The sequence below is a fragment of the Herpailurus yagouaroundi genome, unplaced genomic scaffold (assembly GCF_014898765.1).
Source record: "Herpailurus yagouaroundi ecotype Mexico unplaced genomic scaffold, PumYag 140, whole genome shotgun sequence".
In the NCBI taxonomy this organism is placed as follows: Eukaryota; Metazoa; Chordata; class Mammalia; order Carnivora; family Felidae; genus Herpailurus; species Herpailurus yagouaroundi.
The window spans coordinates 78,739,992-78,767,486 of record NW_024412395.1 but is presented as its reverse complement, the minus strand read 5'-3'; the positions used below and the strand labels follow the sequence as shown (position 1 = coordinate 78,767,486).

The 27,495-nt window shown below is 37.5% G+C and overlaps 2 protein-coding genes across 7 annotated transcripts in view; one reads left to right on the top strand and one right to left on the bottom strand.

Annotated features, from left to right (window-relative positions):
- MAIP1 (matrix AAA peptidase interacting protein 1) overlaps positions 1-5,814 on the bottom strand; it is a 38,470-nt gene extending 32,656 nt beyond the window's left edge. For all 6 annotated transcript variants that reach the window (XR_005790454.1, XR_005790453.1, XM_040475785.1 and 3 more), the window contains exons 1-2: positions 5,258-5,814; positions 31-102 (exon numbers count right to left, since the gene is read on the bottom strand). Coding sequence is in view for 4 of the 6 variants with exons in the window: in XM_040475785.1 (XP_040331719.1) it covers positions 31-102; positions 5,258-5,698 (513 nt within the window). In the remaining 2 variants the exon portion in view is untranslated. The remainder of the gene's footprint in view (positions 1-30; positions 103-5,257) is intronic.
- A 133-nt stretch (positions 5,815-5,947) lies between these two features.
- Positions 5,948-25,694, top strand: TYW5 (tRNA-yW synthesizing protein 5). The gene is made up of 8 exons (XM_040475783.1): positions 5,948-6,103; positions 10,797-10,951; positions 15,898-15,967; positions 18,818-18,862; positions 19,923-20,060; positions 22,010-22,097; positions 22,715-22,831; positions 25,147-25,694. The coding sequence occupies exons 1-8, from the start codon at positions 6,026-6,028 to the stop codon at positions 25,401-25,403; spliced, it is 948 nt and encodes a 315-aa protein (XP_040331717.1). The 5' UTR covers positions 5,948-6,025; the 3' UTR covers positions 25,404-25,694.
- The last annotated feature ends 1,801 nt before the right edge of the window (positions 25,695-27,495 follow it).

Here is a 27,495-nt window from a genome sequence, read left to right as displayed (position 1 = left end):
TTTTAAAGGAAAATTAAAAGTATACTTTACCTCTTTGGCCACAAGTTCTTCCAATAGATCAAATTTGCATTGTGACAGCAACTTGGACACATGAGCAAAAGCCTTTTTAAAAAAAAAAGGTGAGGAGTGGTAATCATTATTTCAAAACATCATGCAAAATACCATACAACATACAATGCTCATACTTAATTAGCTTAATATCACAAAGACTATTTTATGATAAAGGATAAACAATGTCAAATACTATGATATGCTTCAAAGTTGCTTGGCTTGTCTCTTCTCATATGGCCTTCCCACATATACAGTAGTGAGCTGATTGCCAATTACGTAACCACTCTTAGGACCTGGGAAAAGATGGTATGTGTATAAACATAACTCTTCACATAAAAATCCTCCTACAGAATTCCTTTTAAAATAATAATGAAGTAATCACTGTTATCACTGTAATGACTATTATATGACCCCTCCCCCTTCCCCAAGAACCCAAAGAATTTTGTAAGTAGTACATTCTAGATTGTAATGGGAGTCTGGAGATCTGGGCTGCAATCTGAACCTCATTAAGATAGGGAAGGCAGGTTTGGGAAAGTGGGAGAAAATATAATGAGTGTACACAGTCTAATATAGTGAGATGTATGAGATCCCATTAAAAAAAATATTTTATTTATTTTTGAGAGAGAGAGAGAGAGAGAGAGAGAGAGAGAGAGATTATGAGCAGAGAAGGGGCAGAGAGAGACACAGAGAATCCCAAGGAGGCTCCACTCTATCAGTGCAGAGACCAATGCAGGGCTTGAACTCATGAACTGCGAGATCATGACCTGAGCCAAAACCAAGAGTTGGATGTTTAACCAAATGAACTACCCAGGTGCCCCAATATCCCATTTTAAAGTAGGGAGGAACCGACTACAATCCTCCATATTTTTAGCCGTGAGAAACGAAACTCTGTATAAGACCTACCTGTTTTCAAGTAGCTTTCAGTCTACTTGAGAAGGGAGGCAAGTAAACGGACAATTCAAGAATTATGACAGGGGCAAGAACAGGATGACTTGAGCAGAAGCACCACTTAAGTCAATCTGGGAGGACCAGAGAGGGCCTCTTAAAGGAAGGAACATCTCAGATGAAATGTGAAGAACTGGCAAGACAAAGCAGATGCAAAGTATGTCAGACAGACAATAATTGTTTGGGATGGAATGTTATGGGATGAACTGTTTCCCCCAAATTCATATGTTGAAACCGTAACTCCCAGTACCTCAGGACTGAATTTGGAGACAGGGTCTTTAAAGAAGTGATTAAGTAAGATGAGGGGGGGCCTTAGCCCAACCTGACTAGTGTCCTTATAAGAGGAAATACTGACACACAAAGCACCAGGGGCACATGCACACGGAGGTGGGGGGGGGGGGTGGAGACAAGAGTGAGGACACAGAAGACAGCTATCTGCAAGCAAAGGAGAGAGACTTCAGAAGAAACCAAACCTATTAATACCTGGATCTTGGACTTCTATCCTCTAGAACTGTGAGGAAATAAAGTTCTGTGCCCCAGACTGTGGTATTTTGCTATGGCAGCCCTGGCAAACAGACCTAATAAGAGTTGTTGTGGGGCGCCTGAGTGGCTCAGTCGGTTAAGCGTCCGACTTCAGCTCAGGTCACGATCTCGCGGTCTGTGAGTTCGAGCCCTGCGTCGGGCTCTGGGCTGATAGCTCAGAGCCTGGAGACTGCTTCCGATTCTGAGTCTCCCTCTCTCTCTGCCCCTCCCCCGTTCATGCTCTGTCTCTGTCTCAAAAATAAATAAAACGTTAAAAAAAAATGAAAAAAAAAAAAAGAGTTGTTGAATTTTCAGAAAATGCATATATCCAAATGGATTCCAGGACCCCTTGCAAACATGTGACAGGCCCTCAGGGTTCAAAGACACTATCTGTATTAATAAGCCTTCATGTGAGGAAGACGGGTGGTATTTAGGTAAGAAGAAAAAAGACCATAACGATCATGGTGAAACCAACCACTACATTCTAGTTTGTATGGGCAAGGTGTGATGTTTGTGTGGCCTAAGAAGATCACACCTGAGCAAATTATCTGATCAGATAATATCGATCAGGAGGCTGCTCTGAGAAGGCTTAGATGATACAGGAGTGTCTAACCTAAAGAGGCTAGGAAATAGTCTATACAACATGCAAGAAGATACAGGAAGATACAGGAAAATAAACACTATATGATTAATGTGGTTTGATGGCAGTAATAGGGAAGATGGATCATATGCACATATCAATAGTGTGACATTGTGATATAAGAAGAAAATATACACTTGTTCTCTGTTCCACCTCCTGGCACAGAGTTCCTAAAACAAGCCCCTTTCAACCATACTGGAGTTCAGGCTAATGAGGTGACTGTTGTCAGAAGAACCAACTACGTGATCAGAGGGTTGAAACTTTCAGCTCCACCCTAGACTCAGGAAGGGAAGAGGGGCTGGGGATTGAATTAATCACCAATGGCCAATGATTTAACCATTCGTGGCTAAATAATGGAACCTCCATTAAAAACCCTAACGAAGGAATTAGAAGAGCTTCCAGGTTGGTGAACATGTGGAGATGCTGGGAAAGTGGTGCACCCAGAAAGCACGGGAGCTCCATACCCTTCCCACATGCCTTGCCCTATGCATCTCTTCCATCTGGCTGCTCCTGAATTGTATTCTTTCTAAAAAACTGAAAATAGCAAGTAAAGTGCACTCCTTAGTTCTATGAGCTGTTTTGGCAAATCATGGAACTTGAGGAAGGGGAATGTGGGAACCCTCCATTTATAACTGGCCCAGTTAAATGGAGGCCTAGACTTGTAATTAGCATCTGAAGTGGAGTCAGTCATGTGGGACTGAGCCCTTAACCTGTAGGATCTGTATTAACTCCAGGGAGTTAGTGTCAGAACTGTCGTAAGCTGCCCTGATGAGGCATTGATGACAAGGAGTATCTAACCTAGAGAGGCTTCTAAGAAATAGCCCTCTTTTTCATAGAAAAGGACAAAACTTAAGATATATAAGAAAACATACAGTATATGATTACTGCTGTTTGATGGCAGTAAGAGGGAAGATTCCATATTATATGTACATATTAATGGAAAGCAGGGTCTGTGGAGCTAATAAAGCTATAGCACTGGACCACATATTTCCCTGGCTCATGTGATGAATAAAAGCTTATTCAGACCATAATTAACCTTCTCAATTTCTAGTGACTGAAGGACCAAGACTGCTTATAGACAGGGTCACAAGACATTGCTTACAATGCATCCTTGAGCCAACTGTTTTATCATCTGTAAAGGAGAATTAGACTAAAATGGTCCTGAAGATGCCTTTTTGTTTTCATGTTCTCTGATATAAAAAAAAAAAAAAAAATCTGAATGAACGTGCTCTAATGATAACTTGATATTCACAACCCAAGGTAACATTTTATTGCTGAGAGGTTAGATTAAGGAGAAAGGGCAAGTGGAGCCCATGAGAGTAGATGAACTAGCTAAGGCTTTTGCACCAGATTATTCCTAAGCCCTAGACTTTTAAACCCATGCAAAGAAGACACAGTTGCATTATTGCATAAAGAGATCTAGTAGGGTGAAGGTTTTTTGGCCATGTCCTCTTAAATCTTAGGTGTTAAATAACTGATTTGCTTGATATAAAAGGTATGTTATAAGTAAGCATTGGTTTAAAGGAATTGATAAATATTTGCCATGGATGGCCCAACATTCCTTTTGGAAATCACAATGGTTAAATGCACAAAAACCGACTTAGATGAGGCAAAACGTGTATACAGACTGGCTGATGAAAGGATGGAGATACTACTTAATAGCAAGGATGAGGGCAAAAATAGCTAATAGCTGGAGACCAGAGAGTGATCTGGATCAGAGAGTGGCTAAAAAGTGTCCCATGCTCCTCTGTGTTCAGAGGACATGGGGTGTAAAACCTGATTCCTGCCCAAGAAGGGGAGAGGGTTTCCATTCCTCACTGACACATAAATGAGCTGGTACAGTCATTTAATATGTTATGAGGCACACAAGTTCATGTGTCCTCAGTGGGCATTGTGGAGGATAGTAGAATCACACCAATTTACCTCTACATGACAAAAGAGTTTGAGAACTGATATGAGCAGAGGTTTACCACTTATAACGCTATTAATCAAGCCTGCCTTTTGCTTTTTAACTTTTTTATAAACACATAAATCAGTCAAGAGTTGACTCAGGGAAGCAGGAGGCAGGAGTTAATATTGACACTGATTATATGAAGTTGGAAACATTTATTTATACAATCAGTACTGTGAAATAATTACAGTTATAGTATAAGTTTAAGGTATATGGCAGTATGAACTGGGAAATAAACTATGACTTCTATTTATCAACAGTTCTGAAATGTTTGGTTATGACAAACTCTCCGAGGGATTCGAAAGACATTTATAGATGGACTTTCATCCTAGAAAAGTGCATGTACACAAAAAAATCCGTAAATAATCTCAGGACCCAAAGTGACTGTTATGGGACAAGGGTAAGGCAAGGTATTATCAGCCACTCAGAAAGAAAGAGAAAGAAAAGGGAAGGGGTCAGGGTTATGAATCACCAAAGGCTATTTCTCAGTGTGTAGGATGTTATGCACTTATTAGCGACCAGGTTGCTCAGCAAATTCTTTGAAAGGGTAAAACTCCTTATCTCTAAATTAGTCTTTAAAGAGTATGATGGGGGAGAATTCGGGGGTAGGGAGATGGGCTGGGGAGCTCTGCCAAATGGCTAGCAGGAAGTTTTGTTTTTCTACCTAAAATTACATTATTGCATTTGAAAATGCTACCTTATTTACTCTTCAAAACGATCGCATCTACTCATTCATTTATTCAACTAACATTTGTGGAGCGCCTGCTATGTGCCAGGCATGGTCTTCTTAATTTTGCAGAAAGTGATGTTCAGAAAGATAAAACCATGTAGCTTTTAGGTGGCAGAAATGGGCTTTGAATCGAATTCATTTCTATCGGATTCAAAACCTGTAGAGCAGAAAAAGGAATTGGAGGACTTCAGCTGGTGGAACTGGTGTCTCAATCGAACCCCTCTTCCTCCTCGGCGACCGTGCAAACGTAAGAAGCAGCTGAATTTTAGCCAAGAAGTAGCGGAGGGCTGTGTCTGGGTCACTACCCACTTTGGATACCTTGGGACCCAGTGAGGAAACCTCATCGCTAAACACTTTTTGCATGGAACCGCTGAATGCAGGAGAGGCGAACAGGTCACCCCCAAGCAAATGAACAAACCTGCTTGGCTCCCTCAGAGAATTCTGCGATGCTGAACTCTTGGTCGAAATAGGCCCAGATCAGGAAAGCGTAAATTCGAGTCCGAACCCAGTTGATGGGGTTGGAGAATCCCAGAATGATCATCTTGGTTTTCTGGCGCGGCTGGGGCTGCTCCTCGGCGCTGTAGCTGCGCCGGGGGTAGGCAGGGAAAGCGGAGAGGGCTGCGGGTAGTCCCGGAGGGCTGAGCAGGGGACGCTGCGGGCCCCGAGCCGGCAGCGCCGAGGCCCAAGTGACTCGAGGAAGCGGGACCGGTCCGGAGCCGAGGCGGCGGCGGCAGAAGCGGCAGAGTTCAGCCAACGGCGGTCTCACCTCGGCTCCACGGGGAGTCCGGGGTCGGCCGGCCCCGCCGGGCAGCGGCGGAGCGAGCAGCAAGCGGGGCAAAAGACGAACAGCCAGCGCCATCTTTATGGCTTTTCACCCCAGTCCCTGTCTGTGCCGTGTCGAATGAAAGTCGGTGGGAAACCAGCTTGGCCGCATCCGGAGGAGACTAGAGAGTGAATCTGGCCTGTTGCTGCCACCTCTGGTGAGTCGGCCTCACTCCGGCTCTCCGGCACGCAGCTCACGCGGAGGCCCTGTGGCCCCGGGCCCGGATCTCCGACCACCCGCTCTAGCGAGTCGAGCGGCCCCGCGGACCTTTTCTCTCCGGGTCGCGTTTCCGGGCGGATGGCGCGCTGACGGACGTGTTGGGCCAGGGTTCCTGGGACTTGAGCGGGATAGGCGTGAGCGACCATGGCCTGGCAGAGCATCCCGGTAGCCCGGCTGGAGGGCGTTTCGCAGGAACAGTTCACGCAGCAGCTGTACCCGCAGGTGAGGCCCTCGGGCAGGCCGAACCGCAGGGAGCCAGGGAATACCTGTCCCTGCCACTCGGGCGGCTCCGAACTGCTTTCTGGAGACCCAGGGTATGGGGAGGAGCCGGCAGGCGGCTGAAGATGGCTTGTTGGCTCTGTGGCCAGGGGAGAGAGCACATGGGGGATGTCGAATGTATCATCTGTCAAGTTTTCCAGGGAGAACAGCGCCACGTTTTCGGGGAGCAGGGTGACAGCGGAGCCAGGAGTGCGAGAAATAGCTTGCCTGATAAGCGCTGCTCGCTGCGAAGGGTGGCTCTGGACGGACTTTATTATTTTGTCTTCCTCCGTTACCATGGCAACGAAGGGAGTTGCGTTGGGTTTCTTAAAGTTTAGAGGTTTCGTCGCCCCACTGGTTGCGTGAAAGGCGCGTGTTAGTCTACTCCACTGACTGGGTTCAGAAGAGCAATTTTTCACTGCATCGAGCCAAAAGGGAAAGCAATGGGAATCCCTCGGGAAACTGACTTCCCCTGGTCTTGGGTTCTAACTAACCTGAATTCCAGTTCAGACGTTGGAACCTCTTATATGTGTAATTCGAACCTCAGTTCCTTAAGAGAATACTCAAGAGGATAATATTAAAGAGAAGTATTTTGACTCGCGGTGCTTTGTAAGGGAATCCAGGCTTCAGAACAGACTAAAGAGTCCAGCAGGTACTTAAAAGAAAAATATAATCCACAAGCTGACAGTTAGTATGCTTATGGTAGAACTCTCCCTCAGCAATTTTACTTGATATTTAGAAGGGTGGTCACAGAGCTAGTTCTCAGTATGAAAAAAGTCAGGAACGAAGTTTTTTGATTGCTTGTTTGTTTGTTTGTTTGCTTTTAGGAGTTAGCAATCTAGAGCGAAGATCTAAGCCTTCATTTATTTGTGGGTCTAGTGCTGGATGGGTTGTTGTTGCCCTCCCTACTGCCACCTCAGGATGTGATCGCGTAAGATGCTTGTAGGGCACGATTGTGGAGAAACAATGTATGTGAAAATGCTTTCTAAGATGCATGGCAAAGAGTATTTTGTAACGTAATCTTTACAGACAAGATACATATAATATGTCACAAAGTGGACATACTTAAGTTTCCTAAAGTGGGATATTGCAAACAACACCCTGGCCACGATGTAATAAAGTAGAAACTAATAAAACTGTGAAACAAGACCTTTCTACTTGGAAACACTAAAGAAAATCGATGAGGGGGCATAGTCCTCAGATTTTTAACATGTTTTAATAATTAACAGTGTGATATAGGTGCATGAATAGATAGACCAGAGAAACAGAATAGAAAGTCTGGAGGTGTACATCTAGAAATAAATTTCCATTCATATGGGCATTTAGTATGTGATGACCATGATGTGTTAAAAATCACTGGGGCAGGGCGCCTGGGTGGCTCAGTGGGTTAAGCAGCCGACTTCGGCTCAGGTCATGATCTCGCAGTCCGTGAGTTCGAGACCCGCGTCGGGCTCTGTGCTGACAGCTCAGAGCCTGGAGCCTGTTTCAGATTCTGTGTCTCCCTCTCTCTGACCCTCCCCTGTTCATGCTCTGTCTCTCCCTGTCTCAAAAATAAATAAAACGTTAAAAAAATTTTTAAAAATCACTGGGGCAAAGGAACTTTTAAATAAGTGATGCGGGGGCAACTAGTCATTTTAAAAAATGATAAAATTAGATTTATATCTGACATCATGCATAAGAATAATCAAATCTCTAAATGGATCAGAGACATAAATGTAGAAAAATTAAACTACACGGGTGTTAGAAGAAAACATGGATAAATTCCTCCATAATCTAGGTCAGTGGACAGTCTAACTGTGACAGAAAATTCAGGTGTGGTAACAGATTAAAATTTGAATACATAAAATACAAGCTGGGGAAGAAAGTATTTGCAACATGTTTCATAAAGGGGCGGAAAAGGCCATGTATATAAAAAACTTCTAAAAATTAAAGGGGTGGGGTGTGAAAGGCCAAAAATCTGATAAAATGTGAGCAGTTGACCAAAAAAAAAAAAAAAGATAAAAAATAGCCTCTACACATGAAAAGATGTTCAACTTTACTCATAAGAGAACTTAAAGCTACACTGATACACCATTTCTTATCTATGGCTTTAATAATACTCTTGGTGAGGCTGTGAAGAAACTAGAACTCTCACACTTTATGCCAAGTGGTACAACCCTTGTGGAGAGGAATTTGGCATATCTAACAAAACTATGTGTGTTTACTTTATAACCCAGCAATCCCTCTTTGAGGAGTTTACTTTGGGGATTATTGCAAATTATCTAAAAATACTATGCACAGGAGAGTGATTGGTTAAATTGTTCATTTACATTATGGTGTACAAAGCAGTAAAAAAGAATGAGGGAGATAATCTGAACTGATAGCAGTGATTTCCAGGATATATTTTTAAATTAAAAAAAATATCAAATTACCAAAAAAAAAAACCCTCACAAAATATGCCACTTTTTTTTTTGTAAAAAAGAAGGAGAAATAAGGAAGTATATGTGTTTCTGTTCTCTGCCAAACAAACAAACAAAACCAGGAACGATAAGCCAAAAATGAGACTGGTTATCTATAAGGGATGAGTGAGCAGGAAGTAGAAGAATATGGATGGGATGACCTCTTCGCATAGTTTTGACTCTGGGGATCACATTAATGTTTTACATTCTAAAGTAATACTGATAATAAAATTAATGGTGAGTAGTGACTAAAAAAACCAAAACTCTAATGTAGAATTTAAAAAAATAACAAGTGAACTTAAGTAAGGGGGAGGGAGATAAGTAACCCAAATCACTTTTGAGCACAGTACTTGGTATGTCTTCAGTCTAAAGACAAAAAGAACTGTAAACAAATACTGAACTCTAGTTAATAGACTTGCTTTTTACAGTGATATGACTTAGCAATCGTGAAAGTATTTATTGTGAATTCTGGGATTATGCAATTGATTAAACATTGAAGATGATAGCAACAAGGTTTCTCACTGTTAACAGAAGAGAGTTACAAATATATAAACAATGAAATTTAAAATGAACCTTGTGTAAGATCGGTATTGGGGTTTCAGTGTTGGTGGTATTTTGGTTTGTTCATACATACATCTATTAAGTGCATATGTGTATATAGTGTATATGTATGCTTGGAGAGAGAGAGAAATAGATATAGGTATATACATATGTGGGCTATGTGTGATTATGTGTGTGTCTTTGGGAAAAGGAGAAATGAATATACACAAACTTTCACACATTTCTTAGCTCTGTCCACTGAGAAGGCCTAGAAGTAATGACACCCCAATAGCAATGAACACACCTAATACCAAGATCATGGTTTCTAAATATGAAATGACTGTAGGGCTGGGAGAGAAAAAGTATAAAAGGATTCTGGATTGTGGTTTTTTGCTATAAAGAAAGGATGTGTTCAGGTAAAAATTCACAAGAGCCAGCTTGATTGGATCCTACTGGCCAAATGTGAGATATTTCAAGCATCAAATTAAATCAGTAGATTAAACCAAGTGAATAAAATAAATAAATGGAGATGTTAGAGCTCATTTTGACATTAGAATGCTACCTAATGTAGAAGATGATGAAATTTTTTAAAAATCATGATTTTTGCATTCATCATAGTAATACTTGATTCAGGCAGGAATTACCAGTTGCTCAAAATTAACATCACAAATAATAGAGCAAAATATGTGCTACCTGATGTGTTGCACTGAGGAGGACACAGCATTGCTTCCGTGGTACATTTCTTCCAAAAATGTATGACCTGAATCTAATCACAGAGAAACATGAGATAAACTGAAATAGAAGGGCATCCTACAAAATAATTGGCCTGTACTTTTCAAAAATGTCAAGGTAGTGGAAGAAAAAGGCTGAGGAACTGTTCCAGATTAAAAGAGACATGGCAACTAAATGCAATGTGGGATTTCAGAAATAGACAAAAAAAAAAAAAAAAAAAAAAAAAAAAAAGCTATAAGAGATAATAGGACAATTAGCAAATTGGATATGGATTGTAAAGTAGTAGTATTTTTATCAGTGTTAAATCTAATTTTGATAATTATTCTGTGGCTATGTAAGAAAACATCTTTGTTCTCAGAAACCATACTCAAGTTTTTGGAGATAAAGAAGTGTGATGTCAGCAACTTACCTTGAAGTTAATTTATTTTTAATAATATGTTCCTCTCTATACACATAGTGAACATGAGAGCAAATGGTGAAGTAAATGGGGCAAAATGTTAAATTAACAGTTGGTGAATCAGAGTAAAGAGTATATATGGGAGTTCTTTGTAATGTTCTTGCAACTTTTTCACAAGTTTGAAATAGTATCAAAATAAAAAGTTACAAACAATATTGACTGTAAAGTACACATTTTAATTATTTATATTTTTGTTATAAATAGCACTTGTGAAAATGCTGTAAGTAATGTTCAGATTTGTTGTTCCTAGCTAGTGATGGCACTGCTGTTTTGTTTGGTTTGTTTTCCTAATGTTAAATTTTGTTCTAAGTGTATTACATTGTTGCTCTTCCTGTTTCAGTTACAGCATGAATTGTCAAAAGGTCTGAGTCTGAGCATCTTAGGATCAAGAATCATTTCTTACTGTTTTTGTCCCTGTATTGCCAAATATAACTCCTCATATATTATTCATTTTCCCTAATTTTTTGTTGTATGTTTTTGCCACTTACAGAGAAAACCTCTAGTGTTGGAAGGAATCGATTTGGGGGCATGTACAAGCAAATGGACAGTGGATTACCTGAGCCAAGTTGGAGGGAAAAAAGAAGTAAAGATTCATGTTGCTGCAGTTGCCCAGATGGACTTCATTAGTAAGAACTTTGTATATAGGTATTTTCTTCTGAGGCTTACTCTGGGATTACAAATAGCTTTTAAACCTTTATAAAATAGTTTTGTATTATTATACAAAGACCATACTGCATTTCATCTTTTGGCTAGTTTGATACAGTCATGGAATAGCTTACTAATTTTTAAATTCTAAATTTACATAATTATATAAAGACATTTTCAAAGACCATTTTTTAAATAGGGTATATGCCTGCTACCTTCTGGAACTCTGGAAGGAACCAGATTTCTATAACTTGAGTTAGATTAACCCCCAAATTGGGTCTGCTGTAGTCATTCAGTGCTTCATTAATTAATCGATCCTACCTCATTAGTAATTGTTATCTAGAGTAATGAATTCTAAAGTTTCCCTTCATAACCTAGCTTGATTTTTAATGCCCTTATTTTTAAAAGATTTTCTAATTCTTCATTGTTAGAAAAGCATAAGCCCATGCTTTCTTTTTTCTGCTCCCTCCAGAAATATAGGTCAGGTAGTTGCTATGTTTGCTATAGGTTTTCATCAACTTGGATAACTTAAAAAATCATAATTTTCTTTTTTGACACAATAACCTTAGATGCTTTTAATTTCCCTTGTGTTTATCATTTTATGCTTGAGATGTCTTAAAAGTAAGTAAGATAGTTAAAAGCTGCTGAATGTCCAAACTTTAATGTTTTAAATGCTATAATCTTACAGATTTAATATGCTATTTATTCCCATAAGTTTCATTAAAAATGTTTTTTAAAAAAAAATTTTTTTTTCAACGTTTATTTTTTGGGACAGAGAGAGACAGAGCATGAACGGGGGAGGGGCAGAGAGAGAGGGAGACACAGAATCGGAAACAGGCTCCAGGCTCTGAGCCATCAGCCCAGAGCCTGACGCGGGGCTCGAACTCACGGAGCGCGAGATCGTGACCTGGCTGAAGTCGGACGCTTAACCGACTGCGCCACCCAGGCGCCCCTCATTAAAAATGTTTAAAAAAAAACAAATTTTTATATTCTGTGCACATGCAGTTTCCAGCAAATTCAGTTGAAAAACCATGTAGTTCACAAAAGACTGATTTTTAAAGAAAGGTGGTTCTCACTGTTCCTTCCAGAGTTTAGAGATGAGTTAAACAGAGCTTCTAATGTCCAGAGCCATTCCTTTCTCATTAGAAATATCCAAGCTCATATAGCAGCTTGCCAAAGTATTTCTTAGTTTTTGAGCCTTTGAATATTCACCATTATAGTTTTGGTGTTTAGTAGGCCATGAATTGAATCTAATTGCCATAAGTTTTAATAAGTGCAAGAACTTTTCATTTTTTATTAAACCAGAAAAGTGGAAGAAAGTGCTGGAATGATGAACATTTTTAAGCCAGCAATTAATGATGTTTATTTTCCAGAGAGTCCAAAACCATAACAAATGGGCATTGAAACTTCATCTTGAATTGCTTTGATGTTTTGTCATGTTCCATAAACTTTTCAAAACTTGTTTTGAAGCACATACATTATGTAATAGTTCTTATCCCAGCTTTCTCCAAGCCTTTCACTAGAGCTACTAAAGAGTTGCAAGATTATTTTCTTAGTGCAAGAAAAAAATAGATGCAGTCATTTTTGGCAGTTACCAACCAGGGAGTAGGAAAGAAGGGAGGCATCTAGGTCAAAAGGAGTCTAGAAAGTAAGAAATCCTACACACATGTATCATTGTTACCACTTCAGTTTAAGGTTGCATTTCTGCTTATTAAATATTTGAAAAGCAATACATTCCCAAGTCTTAGCTTTTACTTCTTCCTTCTTGGTGCCTTTCATTGTTCCTCTAGAATCAGGGTAGTATGAGGAGAGTCTTGTGTGGTGAAAGAATATTGTTGGTATTTTTCTGGGCGTTCAAAAAAATAAGTTAAGTCTGACTCTTACATAAGCTTTATTTAACTGCTTCTGTCTATCACGTCATCTAATTCCCGTCATCATCCTGCTCTTATACTTTTATTAATCCTGATCTTGATTTTGCAAAGCAGCCTTTGCAAATGGGGACCAGGACAGTGAAGATTTCTTTTTCTTTTTTAAGAAAAAGAAACTACTTTCATGCTGCTAATGGGTACATTATCATTGTTGTTCACCCTACCATCTGTCCTTTCCTGAGCACTTACTATATATCAGGTGCTGTGCCAAGCATCCTAGATTATATTAGTCATTTAATTTGGAAACTATCTGTGAGGTAGTTTTTGTTGTTTGTTGTTGTTGTTTATGATTACACAGTTGAGAAAACAGAGGCTTAAAAACATTAAGTAACTTACCCAAGATCATATACCTTGAAATAATGAACCAAATCTATACCCAAATTTGCCTGACTCCACAGAGCCCATGAGACTAACCCCTCTTTGATACTATCTCCCTTACTGGTCTGTCTACCAGTCCAGACAAATGGAATTTAAATAGCAGGTGTCCTTTTTTTTGAAACATGCATAAGATAGATAAAACCTCTAGACCAAGGAACTTCCTAATTCATACCTCATTTCCCCCTGTCTCAGCTTTGCTTACATAGAAGCTCTGACAGGCACCACTACATGAGGGAAAAGATTGCTGATAGCACCCAAGTTCTGCTTTTCTTCATTGCCCTGTTCTCGTGCAGGTCTTAAAACCCTTCTGAGTTTTCCTAGTAAAAAGATAAGCCTGGGCTACTGTACCAATTACAGGGGTAGCTCTGGACCAGAGAAGCTTCTACATTTTCCCCAAACTCTTCAAAGATGCTTTAGTAGGAATAAGGGTATGTGATGAGGTCAGAGAGGAAAACATTGCATAGGGGGATTCCAAGTAAATTTGTTGATATAATTAGCCAGAAACTGTAGTAGGAAATTGGTCTGAGCAAATGGCAGACTCCTTTCTTCTCTCTTGGCAGTGCTCACTCTTGTACATAATTATCAGCAATGTCCTCAAGTTCAGACTGACATTCATAGCCACAGGACTCACTAGTTCGTAATCTGGCATCAGATTCACTTAGCTTTACAAAAGGATACAAGGCGGGAAACCACATTCTAGCAGTATAGGATCAGTGGGAGTCTTTATTCCAATACAGTAGCCATTTTTTGGCTCACCAAGTGACAGCTTAGTTGTAAGGGAACAAGACTATATAGGTGGGTACAGAAACACCCTAGTTTAGTCAAGCCACAGAATCCACAGAAACCAGTGACACGAAATGGCCCCGTGAATTTAGCTTCTAGGTTCCACCAAGGGACAAACTCAGTTACAAGAGTTACACTGCACACAGGGAAGCCAAATCTTTTGCTTCTTAACAAATATTTACAGTCCACTCATCAGCCTTTTAGTTCAGACATAGTTTATCAATCAAGGGTCATTTTTACAATACACAATGTTACCTGATATCACAGCTAACATTCCACATTTATCTTAAATCAGTAAGTTTTTATGAAAACATTGCTAGGAGAAGGTAGGCCCAAGGTCATCTTTTTATAGAGAAGGAGAAAGGGTTTTTGCTAACCCTTTCTCCCCACCTCCTCAGTACACATTTAAGTGGGAAGATATTAGGTAGGAAGAATGAAAAGATTACAACTCTTAATTGGACTTTTGGAGGTTGGAGTGCAGTGGAGGGGTGGAGGAGAGGCTTTTGACCCAGAAACTTTTGAAGACTTCATTTTCTTGATGTTACTGTTGTCATCTTCATGTGGGGGTCAGTACTTTTGATTCTAGAATGTTGAATAGATAGGATGGGACCCAGAGAAATGGTAGCCTTCCAGGCTCAAGAGTAAGACAAAAGGCAACAAACTGCTTCTGTGATGTTCATCTCTGTTTATAAGGGTGGAAGGAGATAGCCATTTAAACAGAAATATTGAAGAAGAATAAAATTTGGTCACTTCACTGAATTCTTCTTGAGGTATTCCTCAGGATCTTAAAAAAATTTTTTTAATGTTTATTTATTTTTGAGGGAGACAGACACAGAATGCAAATGGGTTGGGGCAGAGAGAGAGGGAGGCACAGAATCTGAATCAGGCTGCAGGCTCTGAGCTGTCAGCACAGAACCCGACATGGGGCTCGAACTCACAAGCTGTGAAATCATGACCTAAGCTGAAGTCAGATGCTCAACTGACTGAGCCACCCAGGCGCCCCACCTCAGGATCTTTAAAATGACAGAGTGGTGGTGGGGCGCCTGGGTGGCTCAGTCAGTTGAGCATCTGACTTTGGCTTAGGTCGTGATCTCATGGATCATGGGTTCAAGCCCCGCGTTGGGCTCTGTACTGACAGCTCGGAGCCTGAAGCCTGCTTTGGATTTTCTCTCTCTCTCTCTCTCTCTCTCTGCCCCTCCACCATTCATGCTCTGTCTCTCTCTCCCTCTCAAAAATAAATAAACACTAAAAAAAATTTTTTTTTTAAATGACATAGTAGTGAAGGAGACTGAGAGCAGTGTTATGGGCCTCTGTTTTCCCTGGTAGTGCCTAAAGGCAGGAAGATCAGTGAGAGAGGGAAGGACTTGATCTTCACTGGACCATTTGCTTACTATCTCTTCCAAAGTAGCACTAGTAGTTTGTTCCATTTGTCAGTCAAGACTTGTTTTGCCATGACACTTGAAAATAAGTAGCAAGTTTGAAAGTTTGTGTATATGGAGAGATAACCAGATACCACAGAAACATTTTTCTAACAGTAACTTGGAATAGGAGGATATTGACATTAGAATGATTCATTTGCACCATAGATTTAAAAACCTTTAATGTTTGAAATCAAAACTTTAGACAATCTAGGTCAAATAAGCACACAAATGAATTTTGAAAAATTGCACATAATAGATACAATAAAAATTATGGATACTGTAAAACAGAAGATCATATAACTCCAACAAACCTATATATATACCTATAGAATATTACTGGTTGATTTATTATTAAGTCTAAGGCTACTTTTTTGTTTATTTCAGAACTTTACCTTTTGATTTATTAAGTCTAAGGCTTCTTTTGTGTTTATTTCAGAACTTTACCTTTTGATAAGTTGGTTCAAAGGGCAGCTGAAGAAAAGCATGAAGAATTCTTTATTTCAGAGGTAACTGCTTTGAACGTTATTTTGTTTAGAAAGCATTAATATCTGTATACTAATATTTCTTGTACAAGAACATTAGATATACCAGAGTTGTCTCCTTCTCTGATAGCTGTTTTTAAGGTTTGGTTGTATATGCCGTAGATCTAGTTTTGCTATTTATTAGATCTCAAACCTTGGCCATGTTATTTTTCTGTGCCTTGATATACTCATCTATAAAACAGGAACAATAATAGTACCTATTTGATAAAGTTTTTGTGACAGTTAACTAAATAAAATCAATGCTTGACATGTAGAAACTACTCACTAAATGTTAGCTGTTAATAATACTTTCTTTGAAAATGCTTTGGTGTGTGGGCACCTAGGTGGCTCAGTCAGTTAAGTGTCTGACTTCAGCTCAGGTTATGATCTCACGGTTTGTGAGTTCAAGCCCCACATCAGGCTCCATGCTGACAGTGTGGAGCCTGCTTGGGAATCTCTCTCCCCATCTCTGCCCCTCACCCACTCATGCTCTCTCTCTCAAAATAAACAAACTAAAAAAAAAAAAAAATGCTTTAAGAAAATGCTTTGGTCTGATATGCAAAGTTCAAATGCTAAAAGAGAACTTTATTTTCGTATCTTTTTGACTGTTAGACTGTTTCTATATTTTATTATTGTTAGTTATTATCAATGTGATTGCTGTTGTATTTGCTGTAACATTTGTTCAGAATTAAATGCAGAAGAATTCTACTTATTTACATTATAATCCAGTTTTAAATAATTCAATTTAAATATCTTGAGATAAGACATTGCGGCTTATATAGAAATACATTTTTAACAAATTCACTGTTATCTCAAAAGCACATTTTAAAAATAAACTGCTTGTTAAGTTTTGAATAAAGCTGTTGTCTGCATTTGAGCCAGCTGGGCTGGTGGCCAGTTTGGTTGTGATGGGTGCTGCCTGTTCACGGTTGTTTCAGCAGGGAGTGGTTACACTAGATTATCACCAGGATCCCTCCACACTCTGCAGGGCTGTGATTCTATGATATGATTAGATTGTCTACTAAAACTGAATCCATTAGCTTTACCTGAACTAACAGTATATATTCATCTTATTTACAACTTTCCATAATTTTTAGACATAAATCCATAATTTTTAGGTGTAAGATGAATATAGACTATCAACTCAGTCCTTCAGGAAGCAGGTGCACAGATGGGCTTAGGAGTGCAAAAAAGTTTATTGGGGAGTAATACTTCTGAAAAGAAAGGGGAGGGTTAGGTGGGGGAAGACAGCATCTCTGCCAGCTCAAGGTGGAACTCCTCAGCAAAGACTGCCTGTTAGAGGAGTCCTGTGTGTGTGGGTGGGTGACTGTCTAGTCCTTTTCCATCTTGCTCAGTCAGTGGTTGGGGCTACCCCGACAAGAGCGTGACCTTGAAAGGCTGAATTTATTTTTTTCAATCCTGAAATATTAGAACGGACAGAAAACTTAGAATTCCGAAAACCATACTTTGAAACCTATTTACCCAGTAAGAAATTTATAGAAATTATGACGCTAGTTAAAAACATAAAAACACTGGATCTGAGGGGCGCCTGGGTGGCTCAGTCGGTTGGGCGGCCGACTTCGGCTCAGGTCATGATCTCATGGTCCGCGAGTTTGGGCCCCGCGGCGGGCTCTGTACTGACAGCTTGAAGCCTGGAGCCTGCTTTGGATTCTGTGTCTCCCTCTCTCTCTGCTCCTCCCCAATTCGCACCCTGTCTCTATCTTTCAAAAATTAATAAATGTTTAAAAAAAAATTGAAAACACTGGATCTGAGAGCTGAGTTAAATTTTTGGTCCTAGATTTATAATATGTTGTTAAGATAAATAATGTAGATTTTGAATTTTGTGTTATGATGGTAAGGTGTAGGTATAAAAGAGGCAGAATTCCTGAGTTGGATTGCCCTGTACTTGACCCAGTATCTCAGTTCTTTAATTTTTAGAGGAAATGCAAGCAACAGTAGTGTTTTATAATTCAAACACTTCTCTACTCTAGCTACTCAGTGAAGGGTAGTTGACAGTTTTTTAAAGTATCGACATAAATTTACTACTCTGATGTGACATATTTCTAATTCATACATGAGCTGACTCTAAAGGATTTGGCTTGAGAATTTATATGATCAGTTATAAGGCTTACCTTGATAAAATGCAGTGTTCTGGATTTTTAAAATATTTATTACTGAAAATATAAATTGTTATATTTATCTCGTATTCTACATTTGCATTATATGAAGAAGTTTGTTGTTAGCTTCCACAATACCTTGAGATCATGTGTGTTATACAAATGAGAATTCTTTTCAGTCTTATAAACTGTTAAGAGTGTAAGTAATTTAGAGCATAAAATCTAAACTAAGCATTGTAGGGACGCCTGGGTGGCTGAATCAGTTAAGCTTCCAGTTTCGGCTCAGGTCATGATCTTGTGGTCTGTGAGTTTGAGTCCTGTGTGGGTCTCTGCGCTGAGCGCTCAGAGCCTGGAGCCTGCTTTGGATTCTGTGTTTCCCTCTCTCTCTGCCCCTTTCCTGCTCGTGCTCTATCTCTCTCTCTCAAAAATAAATAAACATTAAAAAATAAATTAAGCATTGTGTTTTAGACATAGTAGGTATGTGTTGCCTTTCAAATTTATTTCATATAACATTTTGTGGATCTAGTCCTTCTAATAAGCGGCCTATGAAGCTATTTCTTCATATGGCCACCAGAGAGCATTAGTAGAAAGGGTAAGAAAACAGAACTGTTTCGAAAACAACTTAACTGGGTTAGATTTTAAGACTCATTTCATTCTGTCTTTACTTTCTAATATTTTTAAGTGAATATTTATGTTATTTTTCTTTGCAATATTTAAGGATGAGAAGTACTACTTACGGTCACTTGGGGAAGACCCTAGAAAGGTAAGAATTCTGAATGTAAAACAAATGCTTAAAACCTAAATGGATATATATATATTTTAATTGGCACTGTAGTTTTATACTTAGTGCCTGACACATGACTTGTTTCATCTTTTTCCATTCTTTTCTCAATGATTTGTGCCCTTGAATAAGACAAAATTATTAAAAGTTGGTTACTTAGTTCTTAGGCAGGACCATAGTATCTTAGTGTTTAAAGTCATCTACTCTAATCTCTATATAATTAAGAAATCCTTTCAACAATATATTTTACAGATGGCCATTCAACTAATAAAATATAATCTAAAATAATTATAAACATTCTGAATAATTCATTATATAAGTTTTGACATGTATTCAGAGTCAAATTAATATGGCTGCCTAAAATGATCAAGTAAGGGGCGCTTGGGTGGCTCAATCGGTTAAGCATCCAACTTAAGCTCAAGTCATGATCTCATAGTTCATGGGTTCGAGCCCCACATTGGGCTCTGTGCTGACAGCTCAGAAGCCGGGAGCCTGCTTCAGATCCTGTGTCTTCCTCTCTCTCCGTCCTTCCCCTGCTTATGCTCGCTCTCGCTCACTCTCTCTCAAAAATAAACATTAAAAAAATTAAAAAATAAAACGATCAAGTAAGATTCTGGTTTTTCCTTTTATTTCCCATTTCATTCTTTACTTTCTTTTAGTTTCCTCCCTTAGTAAAACCCACAGGTTTTACATAGTTGATAATGTTCAAATTGTTGACTCATAGATTTTAAATACTTAATGTTGGAGTAGATGGCAATTGTATGATTGTTGTTTAAATAGGAAGAACCTATTAATTAAGCATATAAAGCTTAACAGTACTGATATTGTTGAATCTGCAGTCTTGTTACATAATCTGTTATTACTTCATTTGAAAGAGCATGTGTTGGCTGTGGTCACCTACTAGTATTTTAAAGCAATGAACAGACTTTTGCCCCATTCCTCCTTGATATCTTGGGCTCTGATGGCAGACTGAAGTAAAACAAGCATTACACCAATATTGCATTTATTATTAAAATTTTTTACCATGTTTCTCTCAATGCAGGATGTTGCAGATATCAGAAAGCAGTTTCCTTTACTGGAAGGAGATATTAAGTTTCCAAAATTTTTCAAAGAGGAGCAGTTCTTTTCCAGTGTTTTTCGAATTAGCTCACCAGGATTACAACTTTGGACCCACTATGATGTATGCTACGTAAATGAGAAATCTGAAGCTATAGTCAATCTTTCGCATTTATAGATATAACATTTACAGTTTTAATGTTCTGTAGACTACCCTAAAGATCTTGGAGATATAATTTACTGAAACATGAGCTTTGAAAACAGGTGCTCTGCAAGTTGGTGCCTAGTTTCTCATATTTGCATTTCTCTGTGGTCTTGTTATATTGTGTGTATGTAAGTTTTGTGCAGGGTTTTTCTTTTTTTTTTTTTTTTTTTTTTTGTGAAAAATGGCCACCAGATGAGGGGGGAAAGTTGCACAAATGGCAAAAGTCATAAGGTTATGATATGAGGATGTGAAGATGACACATGTGACTAGGTGGAACTATTTCTCAAGAGAAAGGCAGAAGTTTGTGTAGATCCATTTCCAGTTGTAAGAATTTGGGGATATCTGAAGATCTTAGATTATATATCCCTTGAGAATGTGAAATGTCAACTGTATTGGTTGAGCAGCAAGATGTATATCATGGTATTATAATTTTACTTGCTTAAATATATGCATATAAATATTTTAAACACATTAATCCTACACATTAAAAGTGTAGGATTGTGTATGGTTTGTTGTTGGGTGGAGAAATTTAGGAAGCTAAAGCAATACCTAATAAGTTTCTAAACATAAAATAATTTTGGGGGTGCCTTGGTGGCTCAGTTGGTTAAGCGTCCGACTCTTGGTTTCGGCTCAGGTCATGATCTCACGGTTCGTGGGTTCTGGCCCCATGTCAGGCTCTGCGCTGGCACTGCGGAGCCTACTTGGAATTCTCTCTCCTCTCTCTCTGTCCCTCCCTCTGCTCTCACTCATGTGTCCATTTTTTCTCTTTCTCTCTCAAAATAAATAAACTTTAAAAATAAATAAATAAGGATAAAATAATTTTTTTTAAGTTCTAAATCAAGCTATATTGTTTTATAAATGTATTATAATTCAGCTGAGGATCTCTTGGGAGGATTGTAACATAATAACTCTAACTAAATGAGGTAGACAGATTCTTAGCTTAGTTTTTAAATGTTTTACATAAATGATATGGTGAGAAAATGATATGGTAACTGAAATATATTTTTAATTGTATTATGTGACTATTTTAAATTTTAACTAGTATCACTTTTATCTGGATTTATAATGAAATTTGATAAATCTTTTCTTAAAAATAAGTCAAAGGAGTGCTTGTTATATAGTTAAGGTTTACATAAGAAAAGGGTTAGTGAAAGGAGAAATGCTTAGGTAGAAGCAAAATGTAAATAATTATGAATATATCTTGCTTAGTATATATTTTAATTCCTTGGCTAAGAATTATGTATCTCCACCTTTTAACATTTTCCACAATGTGTACCAACAAAGTATATCCTTGCATATGCAGAAATCAAGATTACTCCATTAGTAAGTACATAAAGAACATTTGCCAAGTTATAGTCCAGTAGAAATAATTTGGAAATCAGGATGCCGTAACTAAATTATGGTTGGCTATATAAGAGTTTAGTAGTGGTTGATTACAGCAATACTTTGTGTTTTTCCAGCACCTAATTTTTCTAAGTGCTTTTCAATCTGTTGTCCAATGTTCATTGCACAGCATCCCCTGACAAATAAGTAAAATAAGTACTAACCAAGGGGAGCCTCAAATAGATGTAACTACCTTCTCTGTCAGAATACTGGGGCAAGGGCAAATAGTCCTCAGATTTCCTAATGGCTTGCCAGTCCTTACCATTTTAAGGCAATGCTGCTGGAATACCTCTAATAAAGGCACAGTTGTATTTAGAATACAAATGTTTTCTTTGTTAGATTAGAATATTACTGTAAGAGTTTTAGATAATGTGAGGCAAGTCTTACTAAAGGATAGGGTTTACATTTAACTGTTTGGAATACCACTGGTTCTATTTATTTGAATTTTAGATATTGCTTATCCATAAGTTCTTATTGGCCTTCAGGTAATGGATAACTTCTTGATACAAGTGACAGGAAAAAAACGTGTTGTACTATTCAGTCCTCGAGATGCCCAGTATCTATATTTATCAGGTAATTTTTTTTAAGTTTATATTTCTAAGGTCTGGTCTATTCAGTTTCTCTTTTTAAGAATTCTATTTTCGGGGCGCCTGGGTGGCGCAGTCAGTTAAGCGTCCGACTTCAGCCAGGTCACGATCTCGCGGTCCGGGAGTTCGAGCCCCGCGTCAGGCTCTGGGCTGATGGCTCAGAGCCTGGAGCCTGTTTCCGATTCTGTGTCTCCCTCTCTCTCTGTCCCTCCCCCGTTCATGCTCTGTCTCCCTCTGTCCCAAAAATAAATAAACGTTGGAAAAAAAAAAAAATTTAAGAATTCTATTTTCATAGAAAAATACCTTAGGGCTTCTTCCTAATTATGATGTATTTGTGTTCACTGTGCATGTGTATATAGGTAATAGGCTGTGTGAACAATGAAATTTTCAAATTTTCTTAAATATATTAAATGGATGTCCATGGTCATAAAGGGTGGGTCACTGAAAACTGGCTTAGGTTTCAGAATAGTAATTGTTCTCACAGTGTGGATAAAATAAATAATTGTACAGAAAAGAATACACTTTCAAGTTTATATTTGCAATTACCTTTTAAGAAATGCTAACTTTGCTTAATCTTTATTATCCTTTTTTGCAACTTTTCAGGTACTAAATCAGAAGTACTGAATATAGATAATCCAGACTTAGCTAAATATCCACTGTTTTGCAAAGCTAGAAGGTATGAATGTTCCCTTAAAGCTGGAGATGTATTATTCATTCCTGGTAAGATTTCTAGACCTCATTAATTTGCTGTTTATAAACTCTGTACTCTGTCACTCATCCATTATATGATATTTTTTTTAGTACAAAAGTATATTTATTATATGTTCTGTCCTATACAAGTTGATTTTTATATACAACTGTGTATGTGTGTTTAAAGTATGCTTAAGCAAATTCTTATAAAATTAATAATCTTGTTTTTCAAAGGCAACCTATAAATATATTATTAATTAATATAATACTCTTAATTATTTAATGACATCAAGCAATAGACATATCTGGGAAAAGATTAGTTTGTTCTTTTTAATCACTTCATTTCTAAAATATTTATATATTTTAGAATTATGTCACTTAAGCATTTACAAAGAAATGGTAAATATATTTCAAAGCCAAAGGAGATTAGAAATTTTATTAAGTATCAAATTATTATAATCTTAACACCTATGATGTCTTTTTTGTGCATTATATTCTAAGGTCTGAATTAGTGTCGCTTAATTTCTTTGTACAATAAATAGGCATTAGTTGTAGTTAGTGATGTAATTAATATCTGTAATTATTATTCAAAAGTGAATACCTGAAGATAAAAAAATCATAATTAAGATTAAAGGAGTCTATTAACAAATTCTGTTTATATAGTCCTATTTCCCATATTTAATATATTTTTAATCATTAATACCTCTTTTTCAGGGACAGAATTAAGTAAAAAAGTATTAGTAAAAATATGATGAGGGGTGTCTGGGTGGCTCAGTCGGTTAAGCGTCCAACTTCAGCTCAGGCCATAATCTCACAGTTCCTGAGTTTGAGCCCCGCACCCAGCTCTGTGCTGACAGTTCAGAGCCTGGAGCCTGCTTCAGATTCTGTCTCCCTCTCTCTGCCCACCCCCCACTCATATTCTGTCCTTCTCTCTCTCTCTCTCTCTCTCTCTCTCTCTCTCTCTCAAAAATAAACATTAAAAAAATTTTTTTTTTAATATGATGATTTCATTTGGGGCTACATTATACACTGCTTGAGGATAAGTAACCATGTTTTGGTAATTTTTGTATTCTCCAAGGGGCCTGTTACCATGTCCTTAACATAATACTGATTTGATACATTGACTTATTTATTCTTATGTTCTCTGTAAACAACCAGCATACTAGTCTTTAAATCTATTGCCATTATTTAAATCTTGGGGTTTTATATCTTTAGACAATGGTTAGGAGCTATGCAGTTTTCCCTTATTCTATATACAAGTTTAAAAAAAAAAAGCCAGAAATACTGAACATTTGCATATATTTTGAAATAAAAGCAAAACCCCATCTTTGCATTCAAATTTAACAGAATGGTTAGCTTGTTTTTCCTGTTATACTGAATAAGGCAAAAAGATTCTTAAAGAATAATTAAGATTAAATCCATGTTTGAAACTAGTTTTGCAAATCAAAATATTTTAAGCTTTGTTTTTCCTAGAGCACTCTTAGAATGAGTTTGTTTGTAAAATTTAGCATCTTGTAAATCTTACTTTCTCCCATTCACAAGATTAAACATTTTTTGATGTGACTAGTATTTCATCTTTATTATATTGTGATGTTGCTTTCATATTCCTATAGCACCTGTAAGTTTGAAAATGTTTAGACTCAATGGAAAACAAAGAAATGTTCTAGGGGAAGTGAAAAATTAATTAGCTATATCCTTTGACAAAGTTTACTCATTATCTCTACCACCAGATATGTACTTTAGTTTTATATATTGTAAAGGAGTTGAAAGAAATATAAGAAAATTATAATTAATTTAATTAGAAATATGAAACTAAGGAGGCTACAATGAATGCAAATTTAAGCAAGTTAGAAAACCAAATATGCAGCTTGAATAGGAAGTCTTTGAGAACAAAAGTACTGTGCTGAGGCAGAAAAGGTCAAAGATACTCCTCAAATAATTGAAATGTTCTGTGTACAAAAAATAAACACTTTTGATGTGGTTGTAGGACTCAGGAAGTGTAAACAAGTAACACAAAACATAGCCCCAAATTACAGAACTACAAAACAAATACAACTTTATTATGTCTTTCAAGTTAAAAGGGAAAATTGCTATTTCCAAAGGTTTTAAACGTAGGGTTGTGTTATTGACACTTTAAATTGTTTGGCAGTTCATAAAAGTTAAAATGATTCTGTTAAAAGCTGGGAGTGTGCTAACGAAGGCATCTAGTTACAAGAATTTCTTACATTGGCTATATGCAATTTGTGATATTTCACTGACATTTTGGTTTGTTTTTTTTTTTTTTTTACTCTAGGTTTTATTTTTAATTTGTTTTTTTTTTTTTTTTTTTTTTTAACTTTCTCTAGCTTTATGGTTCCATAACGTAATCTCTGAAGAGTTTGGAGTGGGAGTGAATGTTTTTTGGAAGCACCTTCCGTCTGAATGCTATGATAAAACGGATACCTATGGAAACAAAGACCCTATGGCAGCATCAAGAGCTGCACAAATTCTGGACAGAGCTTTAAAAACACTGTCTGAATTACCAGAGGAATACAGGGACTTCTATGCACGGCGAATGGTCTTACACATTCAAGATAAAGCCTATAGTAAAAACTTTGAGTAAACAATGAAGTGAATGCAATTAATATAAACTTTGCAATACAGTTCAACTCAAATATTAGAAAAGTATAACATATAAAATATTTTTTAAAGATTGATTCTTTGTTAAAATAGGAAAGATAAATCAATCTCAGACTTATAGATTAAATATGAATTTGTATTTATATGGTTTCTATTTAATACAGTAGGTTGAAAGAATGTTGTACTGGGTGGGACCACTCTAGCTTTCCGATGCAAATAATTAAAAATCCAACTTAAAATGACTTAATAAAATAGATTGGTTGGCTCAATCGGTTAAGTGGCTCAGGTCATGATCTGTTTGTGGGATCGAGCCCCATATCAGGCTCCATGCTGACAGTGGCGAGCCTGCTTGGAATGCTCTGTCCCTCTCTGTTCTTCTCCCCCGCTTGTGCTCTCTCTGTTCTTCTCCCCTGTTTGTGTGCTGTCTCCCTCTCAAACTTAAAAAAAATAAAATGACTTAATAAAATATACTGAATCATTATACATGAAGTCAACTGATAAACGGGCTTCAGTATTTCTGATCCAGTGATTCAGTAGTGTCACCAAGAACCTCTAGGTTTGTTTCTCCCATTTTCAAATGCAGCATTGGCATCATCATAAGGCTGGCTACCCTCGTGGTCACGGGATGATTGCCAATAGCAGTTGGAGCCATGTGCTTCTTCATTTACATGCAGTGGAGAAGTCAGGCTGGATTCCAAGGGCCTTCTCTTAATATGCAAAAGCTTTCCCAGGGTCTCATTGATCTAAAGTGGCTTAGACCTGTCTACCGCTGAGCCAGTCACTGGGAAATGGTATGGAATAACCCTTAGAACAACTGGGTCTCCTGGAGCTTATAAGTAGAATCCTCTTCCTCTGAGGTACATGAGGTATACATGCAGACAGCATGGATAATTTTTAAAATTAGGATTCAGGTTAGGAAAAGAAGATGAGCAACCAACGATGTCTACTACATTTTTCCTTTGAGCTTTTTAAAACATACAGTTGTCTAGGCACCAACTTTGTAGACTTTATTCGGTTATGTTTAGGGTTTGGTATAGTATCTGTATCTGGTAGACCTCATAGGTTGTTTTGATGTATAATCAGGATTGAGAACAACTGGATTAAATGATAGTAATTTGGATTATTGGTTTTGTGATTTGTCCAAAAAGTTTAATCTGATCCTGGGGTTTTTTGGCACTCAAAGTCAGATCTGCCCCTTTTTTCAGTTATTCAACCGCAGAAAATGTTCAAATCTGTTTTAATTTATACTTACAGCTAAATCTCAGCCCAATTAGTTTTCCCCACTAAATGATTTTCCACCTCTTTTTAAAGAGAAAAATTCTTTTTTTAAGAACAAATACAGGAGAGATCCCAATAATGTTGTCATCATTGAAGACAATGAGCCATTGTATGTGGATCTGTGCCATTCTTTGTAATTATATTGCAATTTCATTGAGGAAAGACCAGATATATTTACTGAACACAAATGTGTTCATCTAAAGCAATCTGAGTGCATCAAGTTGGTGCGTTTTAATTATGGACAAAATAATTTTCTGTTAAAGTAATTCGTCTGTTCATATCCTGTGTTTGGAGTTTGATTAATTTCAGGTATAAAAAACATTACGATAAATAACGGAAAAGTATATAAAAAATCATTCTGAACTCCCTAGGTGCCTTTGGGAAGAGAGATTGAAGTTACTCAGGTCAACAAAAGTAAAAAGACGGTCTGTTAGAAAAGCAATTGTCACATTAGCCTGATTTAATTACAAGTTTTTTTTTTTTTTTAATTATCTTTAGTTCTTAGATTAAGCAAAGAAATTCTTTAATGATTCCTTTTCCTTTGGGAAGAAAAAAAAAACCTCTGTTAGTTTGAACAGTATTTATGCTCAGCTCTTTAATAAACCTCCTGGGTTTTGCCTCTTTAAAAAAAACAACACAAAGAGAATCAGTGCAAAGTATATATCCAGAGTCATGTAGAAAACTTGGAAGTAAAACAGATTATAATCTTCCCAATGAATATTCATTTTAATTCAGTTTATTTGGGGAGCACACTGCATGACCTTAGGCAAGTTAAATAATTTAATCTTTCTGAAGCT